At 33.0% G+C, this 17,648-nt stretch overlaps 1 protein-coding gene across 1 annotated transcript in view; it reads left to right on the plus strand.

Annotated features, from left to right (window-relative positions):
- The window catches only part of LOC109536020 (lachesin), a gene marked incomplete at its 3' end in the record, with an annotated part of 219,347 nt that overhangs the window by 106,226 nt on the left and 95,473 nt on the right, over nt 1-17,648 (plus strand). The window contains 1 exon segment of the mRNA XM_048661141.1: nt 5,629-5,738. Coding sequence (XP_048517098.1) covers nt 5,629-5,738 — 110 coding nt within the window.

Raw genomic sequence — 17,648 nt, forward strand, 5'->3', positions numbered from 1 at the left:
AGAATTGATACACAAGGGCTGAACATCCAATACAACCATATATTGAACATCTATAAACAAAGCCTAAATGGAAACAAGAACAATCAAAAAAACATTCTTCAGCGTTCCTAGATAAAATACTTATACATTGCTTCAATTCAATATGTGCTGCCAGTGAAATCGCCCGTCTGCGTCTGAGTCTGCCCGGGAAAAACGTATTTATGTGCGTTATCAACCAGAATTCGTGTTTTTTGTGGATATGTGGTCATTGTCTTGACATGAAGCCCTTTAATGTTGAATAGGTATGTCACTTATGCTTATAGTCAGAACGCATGGACGGCACTGATTGGTTTTTTGGTTTTTTTTGACAAAGTATAACCGCCCACACTCACAGTTCGAATGATGTTGTCATATAATTCTTTTCTGATCTGATCTAAATGTTTGTTTTACTTTTTTGTTCAGTTTGATGGTTTTTTTTTCGTAGTGTAACATTCTAATCCTTCAATTTGTAACTTCCCTATGTATGTAATTTTTAGCCCTGAGGACGACTAAATATATAGTCGAAACGTAGGCTTTTTCAAGAAAATAAAGAGTTTCTGTTCACCGTCCCAAACCCGCTAAACTTGACACCAATTCTATGAAATATAGGAATTAAAGTTTTTCAAGTTTATTTGCCAACCGTCAATTTAGCAATAAAAAACAGTTTAAGAACAAATATAGACCGTTATTGCAGCAGTATTTTCTAAATATACAGGGTGGTTTCTTTTATCTTAAAACGCTTAAATATTTCGGGAAAACAAAAACAATTTTTTTCTACAAAAAAATGTTCCTTGTAGCCTAGGCAGGGACCAACTTGAGAATTTCAAATGGTAACCAAAATATTTCACTAGAGATTAAGTGAGGAGAAGCAATCAATTATCAATCAATAGATGTTTTGTTGATTTAGAGGTACATATTTGATTTTTTTTATCAAACAATTTGGGAACCGAATATTCCTCTGACATTAATAAATGGCATTGATTGGCACATCACGCTGAAATTTTCCGTGCTTCAATAAAATAATAGAGAGTTTAGCAGATCTAAAGCAAAAAAATGGATTTTTAATATGTCTTTGGCACTAAATAGATGAAGGTAAAGATTGTGCGAAAAATCGTTTTCTTGCGAATCGCTTTTGAACCGTTTATGCTATTGAAAAAAAGTTGAATGCTTTTGTTCAAGTATTAAAAATACCTACAATATAAGGCAAACTAAATTAAAATCAGTTCATTTGTTTACTCAAAAAACGAAAAAATAGTTCTGCTTCAAAAACTCGTACTATAACTTTTTTGAAGCTATTTGTACACTTTTTAAGTGGTATACATTTTAGCTTAAAATTTTCATAACTTTTTGTTCATTCCTAGTTGTTATTAAAAAAAGGCTCTTGCCAGATCCTAAATTAGGATTTTTTGAGACGTCGGAGCGACTTCTCTGAGAGTCTATTTTACTCGTAAAGAGTTATGCTACAACGTTCAATTAAGGAAAAGTTGATTAATGAAGGGTTAATTGTTTAAACATTAAGTTGAAAATTAGATTGGAATTCTCTAGGATGTAAGATAAACCTTTACTGTTTGATAATTAATAATCATATTACTCACCCAAAAAAGCCCATTTCATATCGTTAATTTGGAATACACCTTGGTTGTGGTACTCTCCCAGAGTCATATTAAAATATGAAACATATGAATCCATTATTTATGCTGATTTGACCAAAACAAGAAACAAAAAGGTCGTGATAAATTAATCAAAAGTTAATTAGGTTTGGGATTTTTAGCTCAAACCTGTTGCAAAAATTCGTCCCCATTTAATGTTTATGAAAATGGAAAAATGGAATGATATATAACACTGTCATATGTTTTTGCTGCCGTTCCGCCATGTATTTGCCAACACAGCCAAGCATGCAAAAGTCCTCCGTGAAGTTTTTGTTTGCAATTTCGCCTCTAATTCCCAGTCATTTTTCGGGTGTAAATGCGAAAATGTACGCTGAAACAGTGTTTTGCGACTTTATGAAATATGATATAATGCTCTTATTATGACGTCAGAAATTAAGATGGAAAGAGAAGGGCGCGGTATTGATATGTCTATATGATATTATAATGTAATAGAAATGGCAGGCAATGAATTCGCATACTCTTGAATATTAATATTTAACATTTTTTTGACATGGAAAAAGTCAATTATGATGTTTTACCGGACGTTGCGTTTTATTTATTAAATTGACCAGTGAAATAAACACCTTAGGAACAAATTTTTCGTGCGTAATATTAATAGCGTAAGGTGTTCTTACATGCTTTTTGCGCTGATCTTGGGTTTTCCGGGTGTGTATACATTTATGATCTAATTGTCTGTGCTTGTTCTTCGAAAACACTACTACCCATTTCATCACTTTTTTGTTTCTGGCTCACTAGTATTTGCAAAATTCGGATTTGACCCCCATACATATTCGCCTCCATTTCATGATGAACTCGTCTGTTAATGTTCCTATTTAATTTACCGGTCCCATTGTTCCCTTTGATTTTGAGATTTGAGATTTAGAGTTCCTGCAATTCATTTTTTCCTTAAAAAATATTTTTTATATATCTAAGCTATAAGCTAGCTATTAATTCAAAGTAGCAGGTTCTTCTAAAATCGCTAAATACTTTCATATTAAAAGAGATTATAAAATCTTTGCCAAGTGGCAGCTTCAGTGCACAGGATCAAGTTCGAACTTATCAAGCCTTCAAACTAACTTACCAACCAGTAGAATGCCACCGATAAGCAGAAAGGATACGATAATAATCCACAGACTAAGAATGAGTAATAGAATAAATAAAGAATTATTATTTATTTATTACATGTCTTAAAATAAACTGGATGTCAATATCTACAACTTTTGTATATAATATTTTGCTCCAAATTTCCAATTAGCCGCAACAACGGGGTGGCGAAAGTTCGATTGATATTGGCGATTAACTCAAAAACAGTTAAAAATCACTATAGAACATTTATATGGAATGGGCCCAGAATTTTAGTAATAGCTCGAATATGCAATAAAAAGGACGGCCTTCCATTTAAGAAAAGGTAAGTTTGTACTGCCTTTTGAATTTGAGACACCCTGTATCAATTGGTGTTATTCTAAAATAAACTAGACGTTAATATCTACGACTTTTAATTAAATACTAACACGGGGAGGCCAAACTTCAATCAATAACCCTGTACAACTGGATAATACACGTATTTTAATTATTTTTTGCAGGGGCATCATTAAGGTTCTCTCCTTGGAATTACTTCTTCCTGAGTCTCTTCCTCGCTGTCTAACTAATATTACATCAGGTGTATGGAACAAATGGCATAACATTTGTAATGAGAAAATATTTATTCAGATTCTATCGAGTTAAATTCATGTAAAAAAGAGCGTCCTAACCACACACGTATGTTATCTGCACAATCCGCAAAAGACAAGCAGACAAAAGTGAAAAAAGGATTAAATTATTATAACGTATTCATAACATTATTACTATTCTTATAATATCTCCTGCCCATGGAAGGGATGCAGATTAAACACATTCTCCTTTATCCTCAAGATCTAATATAATAACTAGTCAATGATGTTATTGAAGTTCTATTATCCATCGAGCGCCTCAACCGACTACTGTTACATTCTTTCTGAATATGGAAAATAAGTGATCCTTATAGTTTCCTCAGTCCTCATATGTTGTGAAATACCAAGTCTGAAATATGACGTAACGTGAAATTATGTTCTATGAAGTTATTTACTTATATACCGACTTCAAAGTGTTAATACATTTATATTCACAATTTGCGCTCAAAATTGTAAGAAAGTGTTCTATTATCTTCCCGTTATATACTGTAGCAACAATTCTGATTTATCTAATATATAATACTGTTTTTAGTAAATAGTAGTACAGTAACACAATGAACAACAATTTATTTACAAATAACGAATCTTGATTTGCATTTTGTGAAATAGTAACAATACAAGTATATAAGTGTTTCGAGAACCCGAAGGCAGGAATTTTCGATCTGACAACGAAAAAAGCCACTGAGCTGAAAATCCAACTATCAACAAAATTTTCAGAAAACTACCCTGGATGGTTTATATTTAAAAATGAACGATTTAGTTCTGGCATTTCTCGGGAAATATTATATTGTTTTAACAGGATGAAAACATAATTCTGAAATGCAATTTCGCTTTTAGTTATTGAGTCTACCGGATATTTCATTACAGTGTTATATGCAAACTGCAACAAATCGGTTGATATGGACGCCGCGAGAAAGTAAAAATGTATAGTAGAAAAATCTCGAAACCCCGCAGCAAAACCTCGCAACGAAAAAAGACACTCAGCTGAAAATTGAATTATCAGTGAAACTTTCAGAAAAGTACTCCGGGGGCTATATATTTAAAAAAAGAAGGATCCAGTTCTTGCATTTCTCGTGAAATATTATACGTCCGTATGGATCGAACAAATAATTCTGAAATACCATTTGTCTCTGTTTATTAGGTCTACCGATGAATTCATTAGTTTTAAATTCAACATGCTTAGTTTAAATCAAATTTGTTCAACTTGTTTTTCTCAGAGTTATGAATATGCTGGTAAAGAATTTATTCCTCGTAAAGAATTATAAGTCCACTCTTAATATACATATACATGGTGATTCAAAATTGGTGTCATTCCTTTTAAGGGGTAATAGAGGCTCACTTGGAATGTACGAGAAGAACATTTCATGAAGATATTAACAATTGAAAATCGAATTTCAACTTTGTTATTAAGCATTATTTTGAAAGTGTTTCATGTTTAACTGGAAGCATATTGGAATACTTAAACGTTCAAAACGAAAAACTACGATCTTTGCTTCAAATTACGAAAACTTTTGATGTTAAAAAAGTTCTCTTGTACAATTTTTTAACATTAACAGACAGTTACAGGTGGATAGCCCATAGTGGACGACAATAGATGTTCCGGTTCCAAACACAGAGGAACAAGTATTGGACATAATTGCAGAAGAATCTTTCAGGGGCACAGAGAACATTGCACAACAACTGACACTTTCCCAGGCACCAAAAAAATACCGGCTACATTCCTACCACGTATATAAGATCACATTAAACCTATGGATTACTGAACACCGGCATAAATTGAGCAGGAGTTAATTAACCGAATACAAGAAGCTGCTCGAGAAGAGTGCATAATAAGGTCATTACACAGGCACTTGTTTGGAGTTACATACTCAAAACCGATTAATAATTCGAGGTTATGAGCTTAGAAATAGGTTCCGTCATTCAACGGTTTCTGTTGAATTTGCCGTTTATCCTTGTCTATCTTATCGTCACTCTCTATTTATCCATGGTTACCGGAGTTTTAAATAATTACGAAGCAACAGGTAATTAGGCAGATTACCTTGAAAAACATTGTTGCCGTTTTTCTAATATAGTTTTTTTGCAAACTTAATTAATAACAATTAATTTATTTTACTCATTTTTCTGCACTCATAAAACACCGCCAGACAACACCTCCAGAAAAATGACGCCAATTTTGAATCACTCTGTATGTTGCTCAGTAAAATATTAATATTGTCGCCAGAAAATAAGCTGATTTCGATAATATTTTTCAGGTATTGAAGCGTATCAACCGGAATTTGCTGAGCCAATAAGAAATATATCAGCCGCAGTAGGCCGAGATGCATTCTTTCAGTGTATCGTGCATCACCTCGGAGGTTATAGGGTAAGTCCATATGTGATAAAATTGAAGCATTTAGACATTGAAACAAATTAATTTAAACATACTAGCCACATTCGGTTGTGGTTAATGAACTGACATTATACGTTATTTAGAAATTCTAGTTGGTTTCTATAAAAATACTGAAAAACATTAAAGAAGTTTTGTAATTGAATTTAAAGTTGAAATTAATTAATATCTTTATGTGTCGTTCTCAATCTTCCTAACCTTGGCCATTACTATGTGAGAGTGCATCTCTGCCCTCCACCGGTCTGAAACGTTGTTCAGCACTTTTTATTCTAGTCCAGTCTCTAGTATTACTCAGCCATGACATCTATTTTCCACTTTCTATATTTCGATATTTTTCTTCTCGCAACATATGATCGACATAAGCGATTTTAAGACATTTTATAGTTGTTACTAATTGCTTTTCCGCTCTGGATTGTCTTAGATTACTTCGATAGTCAGTAAATCTGTCCACGAAACTCTCAGCACCTTAGGAGACTCCGCCTTTAAAATTATTCTAATTGATTCTTGGGATTCAGTTTTTCAGTTCTTACACTGCCTAGCTACTTAAATTGTTGGACTCGTTCTAATATAGCACCATGTAGGCTTAGTTTCCCAAGTTCGTGTTGGTCTCGCATAAATACATGAACATTTTTTTACGGTTATATTCAATGCTGATTCTATTACTGTTGTACTAATTTTATTAGTTAGGGATACAGCCTTCCAAATTGTGACAGAAAATAACGGAAAATAAATTAAAATCATCAGCGTATCTGATTGTATTTATTAGGACTCGTTCATTTTAAATCCATCCATCCAATCCAAAACCATTTCATGTCTTCAAGGGCTTCTTCGAAGATTTGGCCAGAATAAATATTGAACAGAAGGGGTGAACGGATTCAGCCCTGTCATAACAAATATGATGGTGGTATGACCTTGTAGTATGAAGTAATAAATAGATCATATCAAAAGTTTGATTGGTCGAGTCCTGAATACAGTTCCATCGTACTCTTAGCTTCTAGTTTATCCAAATCTTCTAGCCCTTTTAAACTATCGTCCGATTTAATAATACCAATCGATGAAAAGATTTAAGAAGTAACCTCTGAAACTTGGGTGCAGGTTTAATTGCAGGTTTGGGGCTCAAGTTCAAGTTTGAAGTCGAAATTCAAGTTTGAAGTTCAAATTCCAGTTTGAAGTTCAAATTCCAGTTTGAAGTTCAAATTCAAGTTTGGGGCTCACGTTATGGTTCTCTAAGCTCCAGCGAAAGTCTATAACAAATCTGGCTATGTTTGCTGAAGTTCGTGGAACTCTGGACTCTCTTTCAGATAGTGAAGCTGAGATGTTTTCCTAACTTGATCGACCAACATTTGGAGAAAACATCTCAATATTTGAGATAGTGGTTTGAATATTTCATTCGGAGTCTTAAATATCGGCCAGTTTGTCTCGGCTGGCAGCGAATATTATATCTGATAGGATTTTAATGTTAGAAATTTTTATTGACGCTGCTTTGAGAACACAAAATGTAGATAGCGTTTAATAAAGAGATAAACACTAATGGAAGCAAAATCCTAATTAATACAACACATTATTTGCTAATAGGCTATATTGTATTCCATGTTCGGTTTATTTAAGATATTGATAAATTGAAGCAACAAGCGCATTCTTGGTCTTCACATTCGGAATATTGAAATTAATTTCCAGGTATTATTAAAAAATTAAAAACTGGCCAGGACAGTAAGCAGTACAAATGGGGGTTGCAATAACCACGCAGATATAACAAATCGTGGAAAGGCGCCGCAAACTCGAGATCATTTATAATACGCAGCTGGTCCGCATAATCGGGAACAGTTCGTGACCGGTGCTGAGACCTTTTCCTATTTTTATTTACTTTCTTTGGGCTGTGAAAGTCCTAAAAGTTGTTTAGAACCTGATCGTGGAATTTGCTTGTATTTTGTAACGGTGGGGAATATTTTAGAAGGTCTTTGAAATACGTATTTCATGCCACCAGAGTAGCTTAATATTTCCATAGAATTAAGTTAATATCTGATACGTACTTTGAAATCTACAGATTATTTTAAAATATCAGCGATATCCCTGTTTCTTGTATTGAATCGGCTTGTAGGTCGATACCTAAAAGCAAAAATTGTTTTTGATAACTTGGGCGGTTAGGTTGGAAACGGTAACGATTTGGATTCCATCAGGTTCGCTTAGTATCAAGTAGGGAGCTGAAGTAAGCTGAAGTAGGGAGTGCCTAGCAGATGGTGAGAGAGGACTTGGGATTCTACAAAGTGTCTACAAGTTGGGCTGCGTTTCTTTTCGCATGAGCTCAAGCAACGAAAGTTCAAGGTTTTTTCTACCTCTTCGACATATTTCAGAAAAGTTATCTAGCACTCTTGAATCGAACTGTAATAACTGGCGAAACTTGGATACATTATTATACTCCTGAGTCAAAATAGATGATAATAGAACGAAGAACGTCTGAAGAGTTCCCACGCTCCTACGTCGTAGAAGAATGGTATACGCCTGTAAATATTGTCAAATAAAGCTACAATTAAACAAAATAAGTCAGTCCTTATTATATTTAATACATCTTCGTACATTGCTTTGCGCCTCTATAATAAAACAAATCGACAAGTTGAGCATTTCATCTTCATATTTTTTAAATTTTAAGGTTTGAGAAGCACAATGTAAATGTGCTCACAAAACTACAAATTAACCAAATATATAAAGTTGACAACTGATGTTATACATCTTTTTAAATCAATCTGAGTTGTAGGTTGTAGTTGTTGTGACTTTTTTATACCAAATTCGCAGCAACGAAATTAAAGCAAATCCAAAAATTCGGTCGAAAAATGTCGGTTCTCAAGTGTTGTATTGATAATATTTAGCTATGCCCAAATTCCGCTAAATGCACGTTGACGTGCTTTAAAATAATTCAATTTTTTTTAACTTTATAACAAAGTTTAAAATTAAATTGAGAAAATCTAAGTTTTACAGAGCTTAGATCTTTCAGATATAAACTAAACATTTTTGAGAACATTTTTTCTTTGCTTTCCAAGTAAACTCCAGTCTGAAGTCCATAAGTTCAATTAGGTTTCCTTTGGCATGACCTAATTGACGTAATTTGGACTGTTTTTAATGTTTTTTTATTAAAAATATCTACAATTCAAGCAATTTTCCACTTTCTTGTTTTCCGTTATTGGGTTAGCACATGTAATTTCCCGAATCTTGCTATATACACCTGTTTTGGCTTCGTTTAATTACGTGTACTGAAGCTCGAGCAAAAAGCACATAAAACTGAATGCAACTGTTATAAGATTTTTGTGCTGTTCCCGTACCTTAATACCTAGAGGGACATAAAAATTTCATTACCATTTCAATTTTCTGAATGCTGTGTGGTTATAAATTTTAATTTGTCTGGAAAGTTACGTTTACACCTACACTACAAATTAAGTTAAATTATAATTATACCCACAATATGAGGTAACAATTTACGTTGCCATTTTTTAAAGGTATATGGAGTTTTTATGTTTTCCCCAAAATACGTTTGTATAGAAGGTTGTTTTTCTTTCTTTCAAGAAAACCATTTTAAAATTGACATCTCTTGCTCTTGAAGTGTTTTTGCTTGCAGATTATATATTATATGTCTGTCTAATCGATAAGTTGCACTCTGGATACGATGGTATCAAATATTATAACTAGAAAAAGATGTTAGTACACCTATGATTTACGGCAGGTATTTTATCAACATAAGTAAGTAGCATCGAGAAGAACATGAAATATAGAGGCTTTTAAGAAGTTTCAATATGCTTCACTGTGGCTGATGGCTTCACCTAAATAATGGCAAGAGCATAACTCGCTTTATGGAAAAAGAAGATTGATGTGTCTCTCGCTACTTGAAATGCATATTTGGTGTTTTATGTTGTCTTACACTCCGCTATACTATTATTGAATTTATTTTTATATGCTCTGAGTTGGCAAATGACATCCCGAGATTATTATCTATGGCCATAAAAGAGACACAATAAAACAGCCTACATCTTAAATCCAACTTCAAATAGAATAGAAATGCGTAAAAAGAGTTATTATTGTTTTATTCACACAAGCAATTGCACGAAACAGGCACGTAGGAGCGAGCTTTCCACTTCCATAATTGGCGATTTTTACAAACCTACAAATCGAAGAAATGTTTGTTTCACTCAAAAGGAAGATCATTTCATCTCCCTCTATGGATGCTGACAATTTTAACAAAATACGCAGAAGCTTACACGAATGCATATTGCAGTTTGTTTTGCATCAAATGAACGAAATCACTTATCAAAATATGTTTATTAAATATGTTTCTTTTCAATGGGGGGTAGATTTAAAACAAATTTGAAAATGCACCAAATACCATTACGAAAAATTAAAAATAGCTACCAAATTATAATTAAGAATATCAAAAGCTTTCTGATTATCAAAAAAGCTGTACTTTATCTAATTGCACACGTTGCAAAACATAATATCAAAATCCCCATATATTTATACAAGGTGTTCCGGAATATGTGCGCATGCCTTCTGATTTGTACAGGGGACGTTAAAAAAACATATTAACAAGTTTACAACAAAAAAATTCAGAAAAACATTTTTAGTATTTCGGTTTGCCAGGGATGAGCTAGGTGGAGTTGAATAATAGTTAATTTTTTTTATTTACAATATATATTTTATATATTTAAAATGCGGTAGAAGCAGATCCTTAGATCCTTCAATAAGTGTTCGAAAATTAAGTGCCCGGTTTTATTGTCCAAAATTTACTGTGTTTAGGATCGTTAAGAAATAGGAATTGAATCCTTATCACCGACAAAAGGTGCACTTTTTAAGGTAGCATGCACTTCTTTCTGAAGACTTCCACGAAGAATAATGAATTTTCAAACTGGCTTTTACGTATGCACAGAAATTATGCAAACTTTATCGGTTCAGTTATGTTTACGGGCAAAGCTGGATTTTCTAAGCACGGAATAATAAACTCCCATAACTTGTATTTATGGGCTGAAGAAAATTCGCAACATATTAATGTATCTGCTGGAATCATCGGACTTTTAATAGGACCATACGTATTGCCTAACAAGTTGACCGGGGCACATTATTTGCAATTTCTCCGAAACATGTTGCCAGAACTTTTAGAAGACTTACCTTTGGCAATTCGACAGCCTGGTAGTTCGAAAATACTTACACACGCAATTGGAAGAAGCTCATGTTGAACATACGTACAAAGTTGTTCTGAAAATGTGTATTCAATTAAAATATTTTTTCGTCGAGAACCGTTAATCAAGAGTGTCTTTTTTTAGTTTCAGGCTAAAGCTACCCAAATACTTTTTTTTCATGTCTTCATTGTAAAAGGTAAAAAAAAATTAACTATTATTGTGCTCCACCTAGTCCATCCCTGGCAAACCGAAATGCTAAAAATGTTTTAATGGGCCCTTTTTAAGAGCAATGATGTACTGTTCATGGTGTTAAAAAATAATTAAATTGCATTAAGTATTCTAAAAGTTATTTTAAGAGGATCGATTCTCAGGTGGCTCCTTAAGAAGCCTGTATCTCCGTAAGGGGGCCCTCTGGATTTTTTTATAGAAATTTGTTATGTTTTTTAACCCCCCCTATACAAATCTGAGAAAATGCCCACAAATTCCGGCACACCCTGTATAAAATGCAGTACCGCTAATAAATAAAAGCTCAGAGCATGCAATGAATTTCCTTGAATTAAACAGAGTTCTCTGTAAATTCGACTTTATAAAGCAGAAGGCAATATTCAAAATAAACACAGCAAAACTTCCAATATGCTCCAATTATAAGTATCTAACCACAAATGCAAAACTCGGTTTCGCATATTACAAATTTCCAGCTTTAATGTACCTTTCCAGAATATTCGCCATTTGGGATTCACTCGTAAAGACGGGTTTTGCTCCAAAGTGCTACTTATTAATTTCCCTGATTTGTTTCATAACAGAAATTTTCGATGTCATGCAAAATTATCCACATGTTTCTGTCTACATTAACAGGCTAAGGGATTTAGACATGGTAGCGCAATATTATGTTATTTGCTAGCACAACTGGAAGCAGCATTTGTTTCTTGAATTAATTTAATTAGAGCGATGGTTTACTGGAGTTTAAGAAATAAGACTATTTTTTCTCTAGGTACATTTAATTAACGCTTTATGAATATAATTATGTTTGATATAAAGCCATGAACATTTTAACACAAGCACATTGTCTAAGGAATGTTCTCTTTTATTCTGAGGGCGCTCTTTCCTATTTGTTGTGGTCGTTGCTTTGATTTATATTATGTTTTCGATGCTTTCGTTAACTTCGATTATTATTAGATATTAGGTCGAAAAATGTCCCGTCAAGAATTTGCAATCAAGTTTATTATTAATCAAGGATTATTATTTCATATGTGTTACTGTTATGTTTTATTATTAGAGTTCTGAATCGCGGACTCTAAGCGGAAAGCGAGTAAAAACCAAGTTGAGTTCTCACAAATAAGCAATAACAATATGCAAAAACGCATTAAAAATTCACAACATTCTTTCAATAGACATATTATGTTTTAAATGAAATTCAATGTAAAATGAAATAATTTTTTCTTAAATAGATTTATTATAATTCCTTCAAAGAACTTGCTTGCTTTTGCCTAAAACTGAAATGTATTCTGAACAAAAGGAGAATCAAATAAGTAAAATTATTATTATTTCAAACACGCGCTTGCTAAATATTCATTTAAATGATACATTTTACCATGACAGGGCTAAAGTGAATATTTTTTTGAACCGACTCAACCTCGCTTCGCATTTGTTGTTTCTATTAAGATTTTATGGTTTCACTTACAAACTTTAAATTACTTTTACACAAAGCAATATTATTGGTCAGTCCTCTGTTATCTATAACGGCATGACAATCTTGTATAGCTTTACTTGCAGTGAATGGAGTTTTTGAAATCTTGAACATTTGCGGCGTAGCCTAGCCTCCAACAAAGTTTTCCAACTAGTTAGCACTGGCTCATGTATGTGGTAATGGAATGAACAACTGCACTCTTAAATGCGCGCTAATAAATCTACGTTTGCCAATTTTATTAATTCTTTGACTATAGGATATTGAATCCAAAGGGTTTCTGCAAACTGATCAGTCCGTGCGCTAAACACGTGCAATGCATTAAGTTTGGGTAATAAACTTGAAGGTTGGATGCAGTTTTAACCATATAAGGCGCAGCAGCGGAAATCATACACAAAACTTTTTCATACGGCGCAGGTTCAGGAATGTAAAGATTTGTAAAGTTTCATTTACAACTCTGGAAACTGTGTTGCTATTTGTTGCTTCCAGTTCTTTCGAACAAATTAAATAACTTTTTGTCGAAACGTCTTCATTAAGCACGACAATAATTAGAATAGAAACATATCTACCTGCCGCAAGCGTCTTCAAGTCGAAATTAAATTGTTGTTTGTCACAGCCAGAATTTGACTGTAAAGATTCTGCTACTGTTTGTTGGTTAGGTTTATTTGTAAACCTTTTGAGGGATTGTTGATGCGAAGTTCTTTTAACATGTTGTGTAATATTATATTTCTCGTCGTACTGTATGTAGAATTTGGAATAAAAAATATACATCAAAATAAAATATACATACAAAATTGCAAAATAACTTTCCATTTTCAAATTTCAACCCTTTACATTGCTTTATCCATTCATTTACAGTGAACTTCGGTTTTGGCATTTTACTAACAATTAAACTGTCTATCTTTTAGGATACCTTATTAACTGTTTTGCAGCTGAAAAAGGTGAAAGACGCCTGGTAAATATAGAAGTAGTTCTTTCCAAACGAACAGCAATGGATGTGAATATACGACACGACACACGGGCACCTCACTAGTGAAAATATCGTATTCCATATTAGACCGTAGGATGAGCTCATGAGAGATAGAGATGAGCAGATAAGAGAAAATAAATGACAAAATTCGATGCCTTGATGTTTATATATATTTTTTGAAACCCAGCATTTGGGTGGATCGGTTGCATTAAATTGTTGATCAAATTACTTTAACAAAAAGCAAAAATTTTACCAAAGCCGTAAATAAGCACAAAAAGGACGAAAGGCAAATAAAGCACAAAAAAACCCGTCAAATTACCTTTTTGCACATTTCGTTTCTATTAGTTAACAAATTCATATTGCTTTTATGATTTGCAAAAAGCATAATGCCTATAAATCCGGACTATGGTTATGTTTTAATATAATAACCGAAGAAGAAATAACAATTAATTTATTAGTAGAATCTTTTGAAATTTCTGTATCTCTTAACTTATATTCACTTATCTCGGTTTGGAAGTTTGCAATTAATTATAGTTCAACCGGTTGAAAAACAACAACTTTTTGCGCAATCTTTCCACTGTATTAATAAAAATATGTTCTGCCCTGAAATAGTCTAGTTTTCTGGATAGAGATGTCCTCTCTTTCACCTTAAGTTAAAAAAGTACGTTGTTGCTACTTCTCCAGTTGATCACATTCCATAGCAGTTAGTAGATATTAATAATCTAAGCTAATGTTTACTTGAATTTTCTATTATATTAAAGTCGGCTGTTTTCATTAAAAGGAATTAAAGGAACATGGACTATAGATTGAAGTTTAGTCAATTAGTTTCAATTTTCAATTAAATTAAATTTCAATTTGAAAATTTCATTTCAACCACATGATGATCTATATGTTCTTGAAATGCGTTAAACGATGCCCAAACACGTTAAACTTTGCTTTCACATTATCAGGAGGCAAAAATAAGGATCAAAGAAATAGTATCCGGTTTTTTTTGTTATGTCCTTTGTTGGCCAGATTTGGATCAAAAATTATGATGACATAAGAGATCTTAACTAACAAGATTAAGCTAATATCAAGAAGGAATATTTTGATTTATGAGTTGTGGTCAAAACTATAATCAACAAATTTTTTGATTATAGGCTTTGGTTTTGTTATAAACTACCACCAAAAAAATGTTCCAATTTGTTGGAGACAACTTTAGTTAAATTTATCAAACGCACACATATTCTGGCTTTTTCCATTATCGGAGCTGCTTAAACACGCTGTATAAATAATAAGTGGCTACAAGTTGCAGACGCAATCAGAGCAATCAAAATCAAGTGATTAATGAGTTTGATGATTGACGTAAGTGTGCAATTGCAATGGTATATGATGGCTGAGCAAAAACATCTGCACTCTTAGACTACAATAAATAAATAGAAAATATTTTGTAGTCGATAGCTTTCACATTCAATTCAACAAATTCCGTGTTATTTTGATTAGAAATTAGTTTGCGACCAGTTTTAACTGGATGTGCAAGAATAAGCAGTTGCTACGCAGTTTACTTCTTCATTTTCCTAAAGGCAAGAAAGTGGCTGAACCTCACAAAATGATATGCGCAGTTTATGGTGTTGATTATTTAATAGTTCGCACCTGTCAGAACTGGTTTCAAAAATTTCGTTAAGAACATTTCATTCTGAAATATAGGCAACATCCTGGCCGACCTCTGATTGATTGATTGATGATGCCAAAATGGAAGCCACAATTTAACCGAATTCTCACATCAATATGCTAGAGGCTGCAAAACACCTAAATGTATCACACACAACAATTTAAATTCATATGTTTAATATAAGATGTCTTTGACTTGTTGGTTCGATAAAAGGTTCGATATTTGGGTTCCGCAATAATTGCAAAACATTCACCTAACACGACGAATCAATATTTAAGATACGCATTTCAAACTTATTGCAATCGATTAGTCAGTCGGTCGATCAAAGTTTAGAAAACTTCTTAAATGGTGAAAAGTTTTAAAAATAACTATGACCTAATATCACAATTGGTTGAATTTGTTGCTATTAGGGGCTACAAAAATTACTTTCTTGTCAACAATATATTGAAATTGCTAACTGGCGAAAGTCTTAACTAACGTAAAATTAATATACCGCTTTGTTAAAAGTTATATTTTCTCAGATATTGATATTTACTCAGATATAGACTCAGAAAAACTAATATCTACTATTAGCAAACTAATGCCTATGTAGTTTATCGAAGCCTATTAAGCTATAGAAGAGCACGCGGATAGCACTCATGCCCTTAGTGAAGCGACAAAATGTTACGTAATTTAGATACATATTTACAATATATTTGGACGACACATATATTACGTGATTAAAAATTGGCGTCAATCATCTGGTGCTGTTTTGGAAGTACAGAAAAAATAGTAAAAAATTATTTTTATTAAAAACTGAGAAATTTGCAAAAAACTGTTTGGAATTGGTTGAATAAAGCAGTTAGCTTCCAGCTTACATCTCATTTAAGCGAGGGCACAGAACGGTGTTTTTACTCATTATTCTATTTTGCGCCTGATCCCTTCTACAGAGGCTACATTGAACACTCACACACGAAAATATTTGGAAAATCCACAATCGTGTAACGTATATCTGTAATAACAAAACCGTAGTTGAAATCTGAAGAATTATCTGATAATACACAGACAATGCTTAGATTGTTATTAAAGATGGGTGCGTATGTGAAGTCCGCTTTAATATGGTCAGATCTATTCAGTTAAAACGTTTTGCAATTATTGCCCAAACTGATTGGAAATAAACGAAAATACAGTGTAATTTAATTCCCAATTGTTGAAACATTTTAGCAAAGTTATTTAACTTCGATCAAAATCAATTTAGTTACTTTGCTATCATTTGAGAGGAAATTGCCCTCAGCATAACTGAAATGTTGTGGAGACGACAAGGGCACGGTTAGTTATAATATGACGAATCATAAATTGGAACTGCTGACATTCTGTCTGAATTAAGCATTGAGTTTCAAAGTTGATTAAATTATTAAATCTGCATGTATTTAATACTATACGGTATTAATAGAGTTATTTCCTACTACAATTACTGCCACTATAACAACTACAAATGAAAAACGTGTAATTTTGTGATCGTGTAATTTATGGGTTGAATACGAAAAAGCAGGTACGTGCGTCTTCTGATTTGAAGAACATAAAGAATATTCCGGTTTTACCGACAATTAAGTGGGCGGAAGCCTACTGCACTCGCCCTACTTAATTATAACTCAACTAAATCAGTTTCAATACATATCCTCTTTAAAGTGTAGTTGATGCTATTAAATATCCTTTAAATTGTTCAATATGTTAACCAGTGGAAACACTATTTGCTCGTTGCTAATGAACTTGTCATGCGTTTCCTGATATTTGGGAAAATATTGTGGGTTTTGATACTGAGAATTAATTAAACCCATATATTAAAGTTCGTCACAAGTTGTTAATTTCCAGTATAGTAGCAGCTCTCTATTATGGGCTCTAACGAATTAAAATTGGGTGTACTAAACTCACCGGATACAAATTTCTAATATGTGGAATATACAGGATGATTAACATGCAGTTGTTTTCGAAACTTCAAATTTTGTTCCGGTCATAACGAGTCGTGCCTAAACCACGTAAAATACACTTAGCCCTATAGTTATATATACAGGGTTGCTCATTAGTGCGTCAAAGTGCGATATCTCAGTAAATATGAAGTTTACAAGAAAATACGTCCTACGAAAGTTTTTCATGTTTAAAAGGTCCACATTTTAAAATTACTTTTCAATATGCGGGGTGTATCATAAACGTGTGGTAGTTACCAACTTTGGTTTTTTAAATGGAACCGCCCCTTTTTTCATTCATTTTCAGATTTGTCGTCAAAATTTAAGTTAAGTTTGTGTCAAACGTTTTACCTGAAAAATTTACGATTTCCGAGTTATTCGTAAAAATGTGAAAGTTTTGACAGCTACTGGGTTCCACAGAAATCGATGCTGTACACTACCCGCTGCGAATTTTGGAAAACAGTTTTCAGTGATTCTAA

The sequence above is a fragment of the Dendroctonus ponderosae genome, unplaced genomic scaffold (genome assembly GCF_020466585.1).
Source record: "Dendroctonus ponderosae isolate FM_Combo_2020 unplaced genomic scaffold, Dpon_F_20191213v2 Dpon_F_20191213_1, whole genome shotgun sequence".
Classification (NCBI taxonomy): Eukaryota; Metazoa; Arthropoda; class Insecta; order Coleoptera; family Curculionidae; genus Dendroctonus; species Dendroctonus ponderosae.